We start from the raw sequence: 16,039 nt of genomic DNA, 5'->3' as shown, positions 1-16,039 counted from the left end.
CATGGATCCAACAGTCTCTGCATCAGTGGAAGAGACCTGCCGGCCAGATTAAAAATGAAATAGTGAAAATGAGCTGAGATGGCGCTCTCTCTCTCTCTCTCTCCCCAACAGCTATGGATGGTATTGTTCAGGCAGGAAGGAAAAAGTCTCATTTCTTACACAGGATAAACATAAACATCATAAACACTCTCTGGGCTTGGAAGACACTGAGACATTCTGTACTGGAAACTTTTGTGTAGGCATTCTGTTAAAGGATTTATAGACTGGATAGAGATTTGAATCTCAATGCTGCTACTGTCACTCTATGATGAAAAAATTTGGGATCAGTCCAATTTCTCATGCAGTGATTGAGCCATTTTGGGCTTTAAAATGTGAATGTCTGTTTTGTTTTGTTTTTTAAAGTTCCATTAATTGACCCCTGGAAGTGGGACTTCAACTTTCCTTGAAGTCTGGCAGAACACTTTGCCTGCTGGTGTTAGGCCTGAACAGCTAGGAACCAAAACCTCATTCCTGGAAATGCAGCGTAGTTCCCTGGGGTTTGGGAATAATGCTGCAACTGCAAACCATAGTCCTTCAAGGCAGGTTTCTGTACCTACGGATTACTTGAAGCTGCATCAGGGCAAGTTGCTGAAAAAGTGCTACCTTCTAAGTCAAGGATCCGATGGAATAGTTGGCATTTCTTTGTTATTGTAGTGTATATGCAGCATATATACATATAGCCAGCTTCCTTACAAAGAGAGAAGTTTCCCCTCCCAAGTTTCAACAACTAACCATTGGCAAAAAATGTGGGTGGGAGAGAGAGAAATCAAATACGAGATATCCCAGTAAACATTAGTGATGCAACGGAAGACTCCATGGCCCCTAAATGAACAGCATTCCTAACAAACAGGAACAAACCCAAAAGAGGATGCCTTCACCTCAGTATGGCTCCCATTTATTACAACAACATAAACCCCCACAACAGCCTACAACTCAAGACGGCTAATCTGACCCCCACCCACCCTCTCTCTCACACACAAACAAAATCACTGCAATCAACTAAATGCAACCAACTCTGGGCTTTCCAACCTTTTGCACCACCAACAAAAACAAACAGACAAATAAAGAACCTATTATCGCAGCGCCGACACAAAAACTCCACACAAAAATGAAAAGTCACTACCTCCCCTTTCTCCCCCCCCCTTCCCCCAACCTCACAGTCTCTATGACAGCAGTGTCCTCACAGCGAATGCAACACCTGTAGAAAGGCCTCTATAAATTGAAAACTGCATGTACCCTTGTTAATTATGAACCTCCTTTAATAAAAACAACTGAAAAGAAAAAGGAAACAGCAAAAGCAGGGACAAGCAAACCTGCCAATTCCAGTCTTTTACCTCCCCTGCCCCACTTACCTTTGGTTCTCTGCATTTCCAGCTTGCAGTTTTTGAAAACCCATATACATGTTTCCCTTAAGATACAATATGCCTCGTTGTAGCCTAAGAGAGTTTTCTGCTGTTTGTAGTGGAGGTTGGTGCCTAATTGCTGCCTGAGTGACTACAGCTGTGGGGCTGGAGTGTGGCCAGGGCCTGCCTTACTATAACAGCAGGTTCTGCCGTGGGGGTGGGATCAACTGTGGCTGGGTTGGCCCCATGGAGACGCAGGGGTGGCCCATGTAGGCCAGGCACCGTGTGAGATAGGCCTGTGGCCTTCAACCAGGGTGAGAGCCTGGTTGAGGGGAAGTTTGGTTTGGTTGCATTCCCCCCAAGAGGCAGGGGGAGGTGAACACCTAGGGTTTTTGACCAGGCCTATGCAGAAGGGGGCAGCAACCGGGTACCCTTTCCCCTGGCCTCGGGGGTCCTGGAAGGGGCCTGCTGGACTTCCCCTGTTGTGCTAAGAAGGCCCTGTGCCTCCCAGCCAATCACTTGAGGCACTTTTAATAGTTCAGCACGTCAGTGTTGCGGAACTGACCCAGGAATAGATTTGGCCTGGCAACAGTCAAAACGGTCAGGTGGATGGAGGAAAGTATCCCAGTACTGACTCTTTCCAAGCTTTAGAGATATTTGATCATCTTTTACTGTATTCAGCAGAGGTGTTGTTCCTCTTTCACCAACACGAAAGTCACTGCTGCAAACACATTTCTGTTGGAGAATAAAGGAGAGAGGGGCACGTTTAGCTATTTCCCCTCATTTTGCGGGGAAGGATGAAGTAGAGCGTATTACTAGGGCTTACCTTGAGACAATGCAGGACAGGAGGGAAGGCATTCCTCCGCTGTCCTCTTTTGCCAGGAGGCAGGATAACTGGGGGAACAGGAACTGAGTTGATCTGGTTTGAGGTACAGCAAGATGAAACCGCCCAGGTTTCTAATGTGTTACATAGAGTTTTTCTGTATGTTTGATATGAAACCACATCTGATCTTTATCTTTTCCTTGAGAGTGCATTCTTCAGCCCACTATAACTGCAGCCATTTGTATTGATAAAAATAGGAACTGAAGCAGCAAGAAGGCTGGGCTGTTGAGTATTAAAGGCCAGTTCCGTTCTGTAGTTCAAAAGGAAGCAGCTCCCAATGAACAGCATCTGAAAACTGAACTACCATATTTCTGTTTGCTGTAGGGGCTGGAGCGTGAAGGAAGCTACCTGACAGGGCAGAGGTAAAAATTCAGAGCCAGGCCCCTTCATCACCACAGCACTAAATGTTGAGGAAGTTCCTGGTTTATAGCTCATATGACTGGGCCACTGCAATTTGAGCCTGTGTGTTTGTGTGAAGGAGAGAGAGATGCCCCTGACTGGAAGCAGCAATAAAATGAAACTGACCTCTTTCAGGATTTTGTAACAAAAGGAGGGTTGTTTTAAACCATTATTCAAGCTTTGCACCTAGGTTACTGAAGCCCATGAGCATTCCTTGTGCTTGAAGCATTAGCATTTATTTCTGTGGCATTTGTTTAGGCTCTCCAGCGGCTGGCAATTTCCTACCCAAGAAGAGCATATTAATACAGTGAAAATTAGGCCATCCCGGCCAAGCTGTGCCAATGTTAGAATCTGGAAGGCACCCAGATACTGATTAAAATAGCCAGTTAACAGAAGTCCCACCACTCTGCTCTGCCTGAGGTGTACGGCCCTCTGCCTGATAGCCTAAGTCGGCCAAATTCTGTGCTCAGTGTAGAGCATGCAAATGCAGCAGGTTTGCCCGATTAATAAAATGTATTCAAGCTGCAAATCATTTGTGTGTGCGTGTGTGGGGAGGTTGGAGGAAATGCAAAGCTCAGAAAGGGGTAAGTGAGAAGTGATGGGAAGGCATGAAAGCCGATTGCCAGGAAAAAGTGAAATCCCTTGTTTGAGTAGATAGCACCCTACAAGGATTTCATTCTTCTATAGAATAAATATAAAGCCTACGGTATTTATTCTTACTCTCTACAAATTTTACATTTATGGGTGAAAGGCAACACCTCTGCAAAATATGCATCTTATTAAAAGCTGAATACACCATGACTCAATCTAGGGAACTTGTATGAGTGCAGGAGCTCCAATGTGCACATAATGTTCCTGGGCACATGAGATTCACCAGTCATTACTATGAAGGAGATATTTGCATGCATAGCCTTGGCCAAACAGATTTGTTCCCTCCATGGGAACAATCAATGGGGATCAATGGGGAAACCCTCACAATTAAGCTATCCTTCATAGCCTTCTGGATCAGGGCAAATAGCATCTGGAATGAAATGGAAACTGGGTATTTTAAACTGTAATGTGTTATTTTTCAGTATGCTTCAACACAGAGGGATCTTCAGAAATACAGAGGTAAGATGCTTGAAGTTGGATCCACTAGGGCTACAAAATTATTATTTCCAATGGTTTTCTTCTGGCAGGTCTCCCCAGTGAGGCCTGTCTGGCACTGTTTCAGCACCAGGTAAAAATTAATCTCCCCCCACTCCAGAATGTTGACAGATGAGGACGATGTCTTTGCTGCAAGTCCCCTTCTAAAGCTTCTTGTGACTGTTATCTTTCATATATGTTTTCGTATGAATGTGTTAAAATAATGATGATGATATAAATATATACAACTGGATGATGGCATTGCTGAAAAGGAAATACCATCTCATGATACAGATGCTGTAGGTCTTTTACCCACTGCCCTGTGGGACATTTCATTGTCTCTCAAGACAGATGGATGCCAACAACACCAAAGTTCTTATGAAGAGCAAGGTTCAGATTATACCCCAGTTGTGAGCACTGCTTCAATCTCACCCTTTTGAGAAGGACATGCCGGAGGGGGCTCCACCTTATACTGTGCTTGACATTGGCAAACTCCCCAAGCCCCAGCTGCAATCTGACCCTGGTCTTGCATGCCTTCCAGTTGGCCCAAGAAACAATGTTCTGACAAAATTTAAGAACCCTGACATGTTCTTTCTGTTCTTAAACTTATATATCCTCCCACCCAGCAACCAGAACAGTTTTCTTTAACTGGATCCTTATTGCAGGTCTGTGTGATCACCTCCTAATCTCCTCATCCTCTTTAAAAGCCTAATATACTTAGGGGCCTCCCTGCTGGCTTCTTGAATTTTCTTATCTTGGAAACCTAGTATAGGTACTGTGGATGAGTTCTGACCATGTTTGTATATAACCCCGAACACTCTGGGGGCTTTTTTTGGTGTGTGTCTGACAGAACCGAAGAGATGTTTGGTCAGAAGGCCCATTTTGGTGAAAGAACAAGGGATGCAGCATGTGACTATCATTCTCACATCAAGGGCAGAAGCAACAAACCATTTCTACAGCCAGAGGTTTCAAATGAAAGGAAAGTGCTACTGTTGTCTTATCCTGCTTTCTTGTCCTGTTTTTGGGCTTCCCAATGGCACCTAGTTGCCTACTCTGTGAAACAGAATGCTGAACTAGACAGATTTTTTTGTGTAGTCCAATAAGGTTCTTACGTGCCTGCGGAATTTGAGAAGGGCCTTTTAAATATCCCGAATGTTAAACCCTCCCCCATTCATACATTTCTTTGCCTATGTGACGCTGCTCTGTTGCAACATTGGAGCGGGCAGCAAGTAAGCATAAAACTGCACCCAGAGCAATGGGTGATCAGGTGCTGGAGGCCAGAACTCAGCTGTGGGTATTGCAGCGCCTGTCCTGCAAATTTGTAAGCTGCCAGTCCAGTTGGCTTCTGAATGTGGAGTGTGGAATGTGGGGTAGCACAGATAGCAAAACTTCTTGGGACGGACCTACATTTACGATGGGATACTGAGATGGCAGTGCCTTGCACTGAGTGCTTGAAGATAAGTCTGACAGCTGTAGAAAGGAGGGATCTTGTTAAATTTCATAACAGGTTAAACAAAGTGTGTGAGAATTGATATGAGGCAATAATGAGGCCATTCAAAACTCTTAATGTTGTAGGTAGGATCTCTGGGAACCCTAGTATAGACTATTTAGATAAGAGAACCCAAAATGCTCTCCTGAACATTTTCACTGGGCTACCTCGTTGAAAGAAAATATTAATATATGGTGTTTCAACAAGGTAAAGGTAAAGGGACCCCTGACCATTAGGTCAAGGTAACCCAGTGTAAATTTCAGTGGAGCATCCTGGGTTCTATATCAAGCCGTCATACAATGATCTCAACATGTCTTGTTTCACTACATCACCTAAAAACTGTGCTCCCACTACAGTGAGTTTAAGAGATACAAAAAGATACTTGCATACACACTGTAAAGAATGAGAAGTCTTGTTAGCATTAGCAATTTTTTATTTTCCTTTTTTGTTGCATAGGAAATGCAGTACTTGCTTCCAGTAATCGTATTGTAATGTGAGAGGGTGGTAGCACTAATGGTTGAATACAAGAGTTAAACTAATCCACACCAGCTCAAAAACCTGCAGAGATTTAGTTGAAAAAAGAATGGATGCCCACAGTGATTCTCAACCAATTGCAAATTTTCACAGAACATAATAAAACTAAAATGATAACTCTGAGAGTCAATACAAGGATACTAGAGGCACAAGGGACCCGATTCATTAAAAAAAGTAGAGACACAGGGGTATTAACACAGGGCTGAGGTTATTTTGCAGCAGATCTCTCACATGTCCATTTTGTTACACCAAAATGAAAAAGAATTTCTCAATATTTGAACAGAAGAAGAGCCTGCTGGATCAAGCCCAATGGCCCATCTAGCCCAGCATCCTGTTCCCACAGTGGCCAACCAGATGCCTATGGAAAACCCACAAGCCGGATTCAAGCACAAGAGCCCTCTCCCCTCCTGTGGTTTCCAGCAACTGGTATTCAGAAGCACTGCTGCCTCCAAATGCCGAATCAGAGTATAGTCATCATGGACCTTTGATAGCCCCCTCCTCCATGAATTTGTCTAATCCTCTTTTAAAGCTATCTAGGTTGGTGGCCATCACTGCCTCCAGTGGGAGCGAGTTGCACTGTGTCCATAAGTACTTTAATTGGCAGAACTGAGCAAGTGAGCCGGTGACTGTCTAATTGTGCAAAGAAGCCAACAGCAGGTCAATTGTGGGTATTCTCATTTGCTGAATGTTCCCACTAACACATTTTGCAAGCCTGCAAAGTGGCTGCAAAATCCGTTTCCTGCCTTCTTACAGTAGCAACAAAAGTGAAGGTACAGGTGGGAGACTGCCCACTCAGACACTTTGCTCTAGTCAATATTTGTGCTCTCCAAGATCAGATTAGTAGAATGCCTTCTCTACATGGAATTGCCAAGGTCTTTTTCAGCTCTTGCATTTATACTACAGATCATGATGATTCCTGGCTTCATCCTTTCTATCTTGGGGTAGTGGTGGGAGTTCACTGATTTGAGGCATTGCTGTAAATGAGGATGCAGGAATGAGTACATGAAATCTAGTGAAATACTGAATTAGAAGTATTCGCTCTAACATTGCTTTGTACTCGGAAAGATTATGAAGTGAAGTACAAAACCTCTGCACAAAGTCTAGCAGATTATGCTATGGCCAAGAGAATTATCTTCAGCAGGACAGTAAAAATCCCTTATCTGTGCAAAGTGCAGAATAAGGATGCTCTCATCAACTTATTATCTTCAAGGGATCCTTCCCCTTGTCAAATGATGTATATACTGAAGGTGTTCTGCCTCCTGATGGACATGAAATCAGGTGAACTCTTGGTAACAATAACATGCTAAAATTTGTTCTTGTCATGGGGACAGAGGAGGGGGACCTCAAATTTGGAGTAAGAATCATACAACAAAATCCTATGTTAATGCCTAGTGACTATTTATGAATCGGGCCCAAAGTTTATACAGACTTTTGAAGGAAAAAATTGCAACGGTGCATGAAACTAAATAGCCACATGAAGTTGGGTTTTTAAAAAGGTTCTTAAAAGTTTGTTTTAATATGAGGAGGTCTGATGTGAAGAAGGGTCAAGCATGGGTACCTGGTTTAAACACTGTCAATGAAGATACCACTTTCAATGTCAGTTCCAAGTTGGAGAATTGTTCCTTACATTGAAATGATGTCTTATTTTTCTTCTGAGATAAGCTCTTAAGAATTCTTATGGATGCTTCTAAGCAAAGGAAAAAATACCACCAGGCATGGATTTCTGATTTCAAACCCTATGCCTGCCCTTATTAATAAAAAAATTGCCCCCCAACAAATAATACTGAATTTTAAGTTAAATGTATATATCCAAAATACTGAAAACACCCAAAATCAAGGAGAGGAAAAAAACAGAATTTGTGTTCTCAGTGAAATATCTTTAAACCTATCTGACAAGAACCAAGTCAGAAAAAAAGACTAACATAACTTTGAGTAATATTCATACAGCTCACTAAGCATTATGGAATAGCATGCATTAATATTGTACGGTTATTTTACATCACCTATATCAGAAGGTTCTGACAGACAGCGAAGGCTACTGGTGTAGAAAAAATCTTACTTCAGAAGAGCAATATAATACAGATTTCACAGGCACTACATTTTTAATATATCAGGTATTATGCTGGTTTTCTTATATTTCTTTCTGTCCTAAAGCTGGCATTTATAATAATGACCAAAAAGGCAAGGATTGAAGTAAACGGAAACTAGATACCAAAGTTGATATATTTCTTTTTTCAGATTTATATTAGTGCATAGTTCTCATGCAGATAAACACTGCTATGCATTTACATTGTTGGAAAGCAGAGTGAATTGAGCCCCAAGTTGTCACATTTTTGTAAATCATTTTGCCAGCCTGTAATAGCACCATGTAATGGATTTGCATTAAACATTAAATTGATTTCAGAATTGGTGACACAGTATTCACTACAGTTAAGTGCTATGGAATAGCTTCAATGTTACCTGCTATATATCAAAGCAATTTTCATCCCACTGCTTTTTTATTGGAAAAAATAAAAGGAAAATGTACTCGATACTAATTAGACTATTGCACAGCCTTGGACTTGATGGTGGCATAGCCGGGTTTTACTGTCAAACAGTAATACATGCATTGACTTCAAGACAAAATTGGCTTTGTAAGCTTGATTTAATGGAAACCTTGCCTGGTAGGCAGAGTTCACTTCATGAGACCTCCCCCAATAGATCTCATGAAAGATGAGTTTCTTTTAGGTGCCATTGAAGCTCTCCTTACATTTTCATGCCGGTCGTGGTTTGCAATGTTTGTTCTATGGAGGCCTTCTACCAAAGTAAAATCATTTTTTTTAAAAAAGAAAGATATTTCCAGAGACACAATGTAAAGTATAATATTAAGTGACATTTTGTTTAAAAAGAAAAAAAAACACAAGGAAAAATACCTGTTTTATGCCACGTATCTTGGTTTTTTTGTCTTTTGTTTTGTGTGTGTATGTATGTATGTGTACAGTAAATGTTAACACTGTTACTACAAAGCTGCAAAATATATGAACAAAATGAACAAAAAGAAAACTGTGAAAGAAAACTAGGTAGAGGAATTTTACATATTCCTGTGGGCTGACTGAATACTGTGGGGAAAAAAGGTTCTATTCCTTCACTTTTCAACTCTTAAGAGAAGCGGGAGAGATCACCAAACAGCCAAGGTATACTCCCGGTGACTGACGTTAGATATCACTATATAACATGGTTAATAAATACTTTATTGCAGGGGTGTGCAGAATGACAACAAGCCAAAGTCCTATTTTGAAAAGTGGTCGAAAGAATAGGAAACTACTAGTGGAGTCAATTCATAGAGAGCAGTGTTATTTTGCAGGGGGCGGACTGAGGAGGGAAATGGGAGCGGGAGCCGGTGTTGTGTATCTGGCGGTTTTAAAAGAAAGGATCAGAAAGAAAAGTTGTTTGCACAAAGAATAAAAAGCAATTTTGAAATGGGGAATGGACATGTGAATCTGATTCTGAAGTGTGACCCAGGATTATTTCTCTATTGTAGACTGCACACCCCATGCAGTTGTCTCTCCTCAGATCTCCATTCTCTGCTCTACTTTGAGGAATAAAACTCTGTTTGTTCTCCACACCTGAACAGATCTGAACTGCTGTGTTTCTGCATGATAATAAGATGAACCAAAATTTAATTTAGTGTCTTTAATACTTTACAACCCCTGTTGGTAAACACCCTTGACCGCCTACCTAATGTTTAAAGCCTTTAAAACAATTTGTTTTATGAGATTCCGATCAGAATTCCCTAACTTTACCATCTTCAAACTTAATACGATAAAACACCTTCAAAAATACAGCATATCTGCAATGTCCATTTACAATGGTTCTTCAGTAGCCTATACTTCTCAAGCATAGGAATATGCTATACTATTGAGATAAGGAGAGAGGGGAAAAAAATAACTGTATTTAAATACATACAAAAAGGAAACAGGAAAGTTTTCAACTTAAATCCAGTTCCCAGAGGGGGGAAAAGCAATTCTATGAATGCTGCCTTTATAACGAACAATCAGAAATTCCACTAAGCTAATTTGACAGAAATTTTCCTCATTTAAACAACATTACAAAAGTCCTGCATTATAAAATAGGGTAGAATAAATCAGTGTAATCAATAAAACTATACAACATACAAATTACATCGCTTCTGAGTGGGCAGATTTGATTCTCTCTCTCTTTGCGGCCATGACTACGGCATGCTCACTAAAAACAACTAACTGCCCAAACTATTGCTTAGTTTGCTTTGTTTTTGTTTTTTTAAAAAAGGGTGCAATTTCGTTGTATATACAACCAATTTACTGGTTATACCTTGGCTTATAGCAAGGTTCTGACAAAATGTTTGTCTAGGCTTTTTTCCCCTTCACTGTGAAGCACTGAAAGCTGCTAATTTTTTTATTTTTTATTTTTTATTAGTGCACATATGTTTTAATAAAGTAATGCCCTGCTAAGTGCTATAGGGAAGGCAAAGGATGCTGGCTAGTGGATGTGATACCATAACACTAACAATCACACAATACAACGGAGCAAATGACTACTCAACCACTTATTTGACATATATGAAAATCCAAAACATTTTTTTTCCTTAAATAGAGAATAACCAGTAAACAATTTTCAGAACTTGGAAGTTTTAAAAACGTGCATATAAAAATGGGCATTATATACTTTTTATTGAATGTGGATTGATTGCAATCTGCTAATAAAAATGGGTGTGGGATTTGAAGAAAAAGGGAGGTTTTTTTTTTAAGGCTTGCTTGTGAAAGGAACAGTTGTAAAACAAAAATTGCTTGAAGCAGGGTTCAGCTTAGTGCTTCACAGTTTGACTGCTTCTCTAAGAAGAGCCCTTCCTGCGTGTGCATTCAAAAATCACAAAAAAGTACAAAGACAAACACCTAAAATACACTGCGTCAAGTGCAGCACCGACTTTGGTCAAATAAAAAAAAAATTAAAGAAAAATTAAGAATTGCTAAGCTTTTCTTCTACATGATATAAGCAGGTATTGCATATTTTCATATATCTGGGAAAAAACAAACAAAAAAAAAACACAAAAGGAAGACTCCAAATAAAATGTAAAATGCAGCAACATCAAAAATACTGATAATCTAGCATCTACAGATCTCAGAATAGCACTGCCACTGACCGTACAGGACAAGAAAACACTACCGCTATCTGTGGAACAACTAACATCCTACTGAATTCTAAGATGCTGAAACTGACAATGGCTGACATAAAAGTCACATTTACAAAAAAGTGTCTCCAAATGCTTGACTAGGGAAAAAACCCCTTTCAATATAGGAACATGTGCAACAATTCCACAAATAATCGCTATCCAGGGCAAGGCACATTGATATGGAATTTTTTTTTTGTTTTTGTTTCGTGCAAATCAATAAAACAAAACAAAACAAAAAATTAGTTTCAGGGAAAAGATGAGGAGCAAAGTGTCTTCCCAAGAAATTCAGTTTACTTGATTGTATAGGACAGTAGTAGAAACCCTTCTGAAGGGCCGAACAAACATAGTTTAAAGGCAAGTGCCTGGATTAGGGATTACAATATTGTGTCTTAATGCACTCTACTTTACCCTACATTAACTATATAAAAATTAGTTACTAACACTAGAACATGCAGAGAATTTCTCTGATTAGCGAGACTTGCCAACCAGAACGTATATATATGTATAATATAGGAAACCTTCTTAAAGTTGCATGGGAAGCAAAGGGGTGCTCCGCTGTCTGGTAGGAAAAAAAAAATCACTTGCATTTTTTTCCTGTTTTTTTTTCCTTTTTCTTTTTTTTTTGTACATAAGATCAGGACATTTTGGGTCCAAACTTTTTTTCTTCTTCTCAGCAAGTGTCCTTGCTTTGAACTGGTATAAGATGTAGAATCAGCATTTTGCTTCTGTTTTGTTGCCTTTGCAGTTCAGAAAAAAACCAACGCCAGTTCAGGGACACAAAGGCGTTTTATTTTCTGGACAGCTTACTCTTATTAGCTCAAGGGCCACAGTCCAACTCAGAGTAAAGCATACTTAAGGACATTTGTTTCAATGGGCTTAAGCACACCTACCTCCGTGTCTGGTTGTAGCCAAAGTATTTTGAGAAGTGATATACCCTATATTGCCGGAAACACATACGATTTTATCAGAATTGGCATAATCTATTATAGTGACTTTTAGCTTATAAAATTAACAGATATTATGATTTAATTTTAATTATGTGCTTTGATAACAGAAAATGATTAATTAGCATTTAATGTAGATAACATATTGTGGTAAAAGCACCATTAAATTTTGTATTTCTTTTTAAATTTCCTTCAGTTTTAAAGGGATACAAGTTTAACAATAAAAAACATAAAAAGCAAAAATAGCTCCCCCTTTTTTTTCTTGCAAGGCTGTTTTTTACCCCGATAATTTAGAGTCCTGGGGTGGTAGGACTTGGAAAACAAAAATAGAATTTTCAACAATCTCTATCTTACAAAGATATTTAGCTATCCAATGAAATTGCACTTTTCTCAATTCAAAATTCGATTGTTTTGATTGATTCCTGTCAGTTTCTATCAAAACAGACCAACTTCCCCATTTCCGTGTGGATTTTATATCATGTTGAAAATCATCAAAAATGTTTCATGTAAGTGCAGCATTTAAACCCTTTTTTTCTTTTTCATGTGAACAGCAGTAGGTTGATATTTTATATTTCTCTGCAACTTGAGTGGAAATCAACCTGTTGATAATGCTCTTATGATTCATGTCACGTATCTAACTGCCGACTGTAAAATTAAAAACAAAACAAAACACCTGATATGTTACAGAAAAAAACATGCCCCATGTCTGTCCTGTAAGTTCTATATTGCAGAATTCAGCTACTACAAAAGTTATCATGTATGTGTGTTCCTCGTGATCTCTCAAGAAGTCCCACACCTATATGGGAAATTAATCAGTGAAAATACTGTAAAACAGCTAGGCGCCATGTGGAAAGTGTTATAACAGCAAGTCAGTAAGCAGCCAGCAGGCTAGCTCTACTACCCAGTGTCCCTAATGCTTACACTACCAGTTGAAACACTTCAAAAATTATGAAGCCCAAACATTTCCAGCACCATATGAGAAATTACATCGGTCACTAAGGTGTTCTTTTGTTTTTAAAAAATCCCCTCCTCCCGCCCCCCCCAAACAATGTTACGGCCCTTGTCAATCAACCATAACTTTTGCCGTTTCTGAATGCGAGCAGTTGCTTGCTGTCAATATCTGTTCATCTCCCCTTCCATGGATGCGAAGTAACTGCACTGTGTTGCTGCTGCTTCCATGTTACAGAGTTGGGAAGGGGTCGGGTGGTCTGTCTGGTGGGTGGTGGGAAGCTGTGAGTTTTATCCCAGGTACCAGGACTGCAAGAAGGAAACAAAAAAGAAAGGAAAGGTTGATTTATTTTTAGTATTTATGCAATGCTTTAAGCAGAATCCCTCGCATGTTCATGGCTATGTGTAAAAAAACCTAGGAATTAACAGTGAATCATTTGGCTATTTCTTGTGCCAAGGTACTAAACCAGTGAAATCACATGACATTGCACCTCTCCTTATTCTTTTTACATAGAGATGACTGAACACTAAATAATAAAACTGCAAATCATTACACAGATGTGACTGATGTGTGTATATTTGAACATATGGAAGAGACACAAATTGTCATGAGTGCTGCTCTATCCATGAACTGTCACTTAAATAATAAACCTGTAGGGCAGAGATTTTCAACATTTTTGGGTCCATGGCTCCCTTGACCAACTCCATTCTTTCCATGGTACCCCTATGGGGCTCAGGAGCCCAGTTATGTCACCCCTTGTCTGCAGAGCTGGCAGGCCCTCACAGCTTTTCAAACACCCTCCCTTGTGGAGTGTTCCCTTAGCCTCCTCTCTTCCCACCTCTCCTTGGGAGTCCTCTGCGCAGCCGCCCCCACAGCCCCTTGTCTCTGAGCTGCCCTCAAAGAGAGGTGCCGCTTCACACTGCCCCACAGCGGCCTGGGAAGCACCCCCTGGTCAGCCCCAGAGGACCATTTGCCTGGGAAGCTTGTAGCCAAAGATGCTGCAACAAACAGCTGTGCAAGCCTTTGGGAGGCAGAGACGTGAGAGGGAATCGGAAGAGGGACAGAGGCCATTGTTGCCCATGTCACCTCTGACCATCATTCAAGGCACCCCAGGGTGCCACTGCACACTGGTTGAAAACCACTGCTGTAGGGAGCCCAAAAGTGGGTTTAGGCAGTTGAGGAGGAAGGATAAAGCAGCAGTACAAGAAGCATGTGGCTCTCTGCCACATAAAGATTTCAGGAGCTGCTTGGAACTTTAGAAATTCTGGCAATACAATGAGTAGTATGAGCTACACATTCCACGAAACCATTAAGACCATCTTGGATTAAAGTAATCTGAAGGTTGTGGCTAAATTTAGTTTGCCTATACATGTCCCACAACTGAACCACACCCCTAGATTCCATTCATATGTGTCCAAACACAGTTGGATTCTCCTGAGACTTGGAAAGGGGTGGGGGTTTTTTTGCTGCATCAATCTCTGACCATGTGAAAATATTGTGCCATATACATGAAGGTCCAATTGCTAAAATGGAAAAAGGCTAAGATCTATGTTTTAAAACTGCCACATCAAGGCTGCCTCTCTATTGTCAGTTCTGAATTGTGGCTATAACATGTAAAATGGATAACTGACATCACTGTCAGTTGTTATGAGGAACACAGCAGATGAACCCTGAAATAAGAGGCAATTGGATCAGCAAAAGTGCTGATACTTCTCTCTCTGGCCAAGTCTATGTTTGTAAATAAAGGTTAAACCTGGATAAAAGCTGTCTTCCATGAAATTAAACTAAAACGTATCATAGCACTCCATAAAATACAAAACAATGGGCATAGATGTCTGTCATGACAGACTGAGGTGAACCACAGCAGGAAAGGGGCTGGAAAGGTGAATTGTTTTATTTCCAATAGATTCAGAATACTGTTGCACAGCACCCCAATCTCGGAGGGGTGCAAGCGGGTTCCAGGTGCTTACTCAGGGTTTGGTTACCTCAGAATGATGGACAGTAGAGTTGTGGTGCCTTTATGATGTATGGTTTATTTCCAACATATATACAGTACAACCTGAACCTACGATGGAGGTGACTCATACCATTAACACCCCAAGAAGGTCTCCCATAGCCACAGCCTTGGATTCCAGCAGAAATCAAGCATGATTCTGTCTCTCGGGATTCCCATCCTGCATCCTCCTGCTTCTAGATACCTCAACTCTGGCCATTGTCTTTCTAACTACTAGCCAGTTGAGGGAGAAGGACCCACCCATTTTTTCTCTGGCACAAAGTCACTTCCTTTGTTACCTTCAGGACCAATACATAAGCTATTACCAAGAACATGAACAACTGAATCCTCTATAAGATTCTAACCCTGGCTGGATGCAGGCTTTAGAAGAACCTCAGGCATATGGCCAAGCCCCCACCCCCAAACTCACAACAATACGTTTTGTGTTCTTCAGGCCTGATGGTTTACCTCAGAAAAGCCACCAAATCAATGAAGGCGTGAGAAGAATCAAAACCCAATAAAAAGTTATTTGATTTTGAACCCTGGTAGTGTAAAATAACTAGATAAGGCCTTGTTACGTTCAGCTGAACAAGCAGACACAACACTAAAGGCCACCATGAGTTCAGTTATACACAACTGTGACTTCTGTTATCCATTTAAGCCATCCCTCCACAATCTTTCGAATACTATGATTCAAACATCCATGTGCTCGTTTGAAGGTTGCCCAAACTTCTTACATATGGAAGCAGGCTTGTGTTCACTGTTTGTCTCAGAAGTCAGCCCAACTGTGAAGAACATCTCAGTGCCATTGCCGTGTGTACCTAGTGGAAATTGGCACTGGTGCGGAGGAGGAGTGGGGCTGAATCACGCTGGTGTAATGCTTGAAACTAACTTTTGATTCTGTTTTTGAATATTGTTACCATTACCTATTACAATAGTATCCTCTCATTCTTCTATGGAGTTCTGAGTGGCTTACACAGAGCCTTTCCATTTTATCTTTACAACCAGTTCTTTTTTTCCTAAAAAAAATGTTTATGGGTACTCTCATTTTCCTATCCCTATTTCCTATTGAAATACTGCCCCTCAATGAGGCCAAACTTAGATTCACAAAATGTTTAGGGGTGTGTGTACCCCTGCGTCCCCCCCCCCAGAA

The 16,039-nt window shown here is 40.6% G+C and overlaps 1 protein-coding gene and 1 long non-coding RNA gene across 11 annotated transcripts in view; both read right to left on the bottom strand.

Annotated features, from left to right (window-relative positions):
- Window positions 1-2,034: 2,034 nt before the first annotated feature.
- Window positions 2,035-3,952, bottom strand: LOC308480422. Its single transcript, XR_013988100.1, has 2 exons — window positions 2,209-3,952; window positions 2,035-2,117 (listed from the first exon to the last, which is right to left on the bottom strand). It is a non-coding gene; the product is annotated as an uncharacterized lncRNA (long non-coding RNA).
- A 1,738-nt stretch (window positions 3,953-5,690) lies between these two features.
- The window catches only part of NFIA (nuclear factor I A), a 413,608-nt gene continuing 403,259 nt past the window's right edge, over window positions 5,691-16,039 (bottom strand). For all 10 annotated transcript variants that reach the window (XM_081011813.1, XM_081011818.1, XM_081011811.1 and 7 more), the window contains one exon: window positions 5,691-13,201. In XM_081011813.1, coding sequence (XP_080867939.1) covers window positions 13,125-13,201 — 77 coding nt within the window. In that variant the 3' untranslated portion in view covers window positions 5,691-13,124. The remainder of the gene's footprint in view (window positions 13,202-16,039) is intronic.

Source organism: Podarcis pityusensis (assembly GCF_964106645.2).
Source record: "Podarcis pityusensis genome assembly, chromosome: 6".
In the NCBI taxonomy this organism is placed as follows: Eukaryota; Metazoa; Chordata; class Lepidosauria; order Squamata; family Lacertidae; genus Podarcis; species Podarcis pityusensis.
This window is presented reverse-complemented; position numbering and strand designations above follow the sequence as displayed.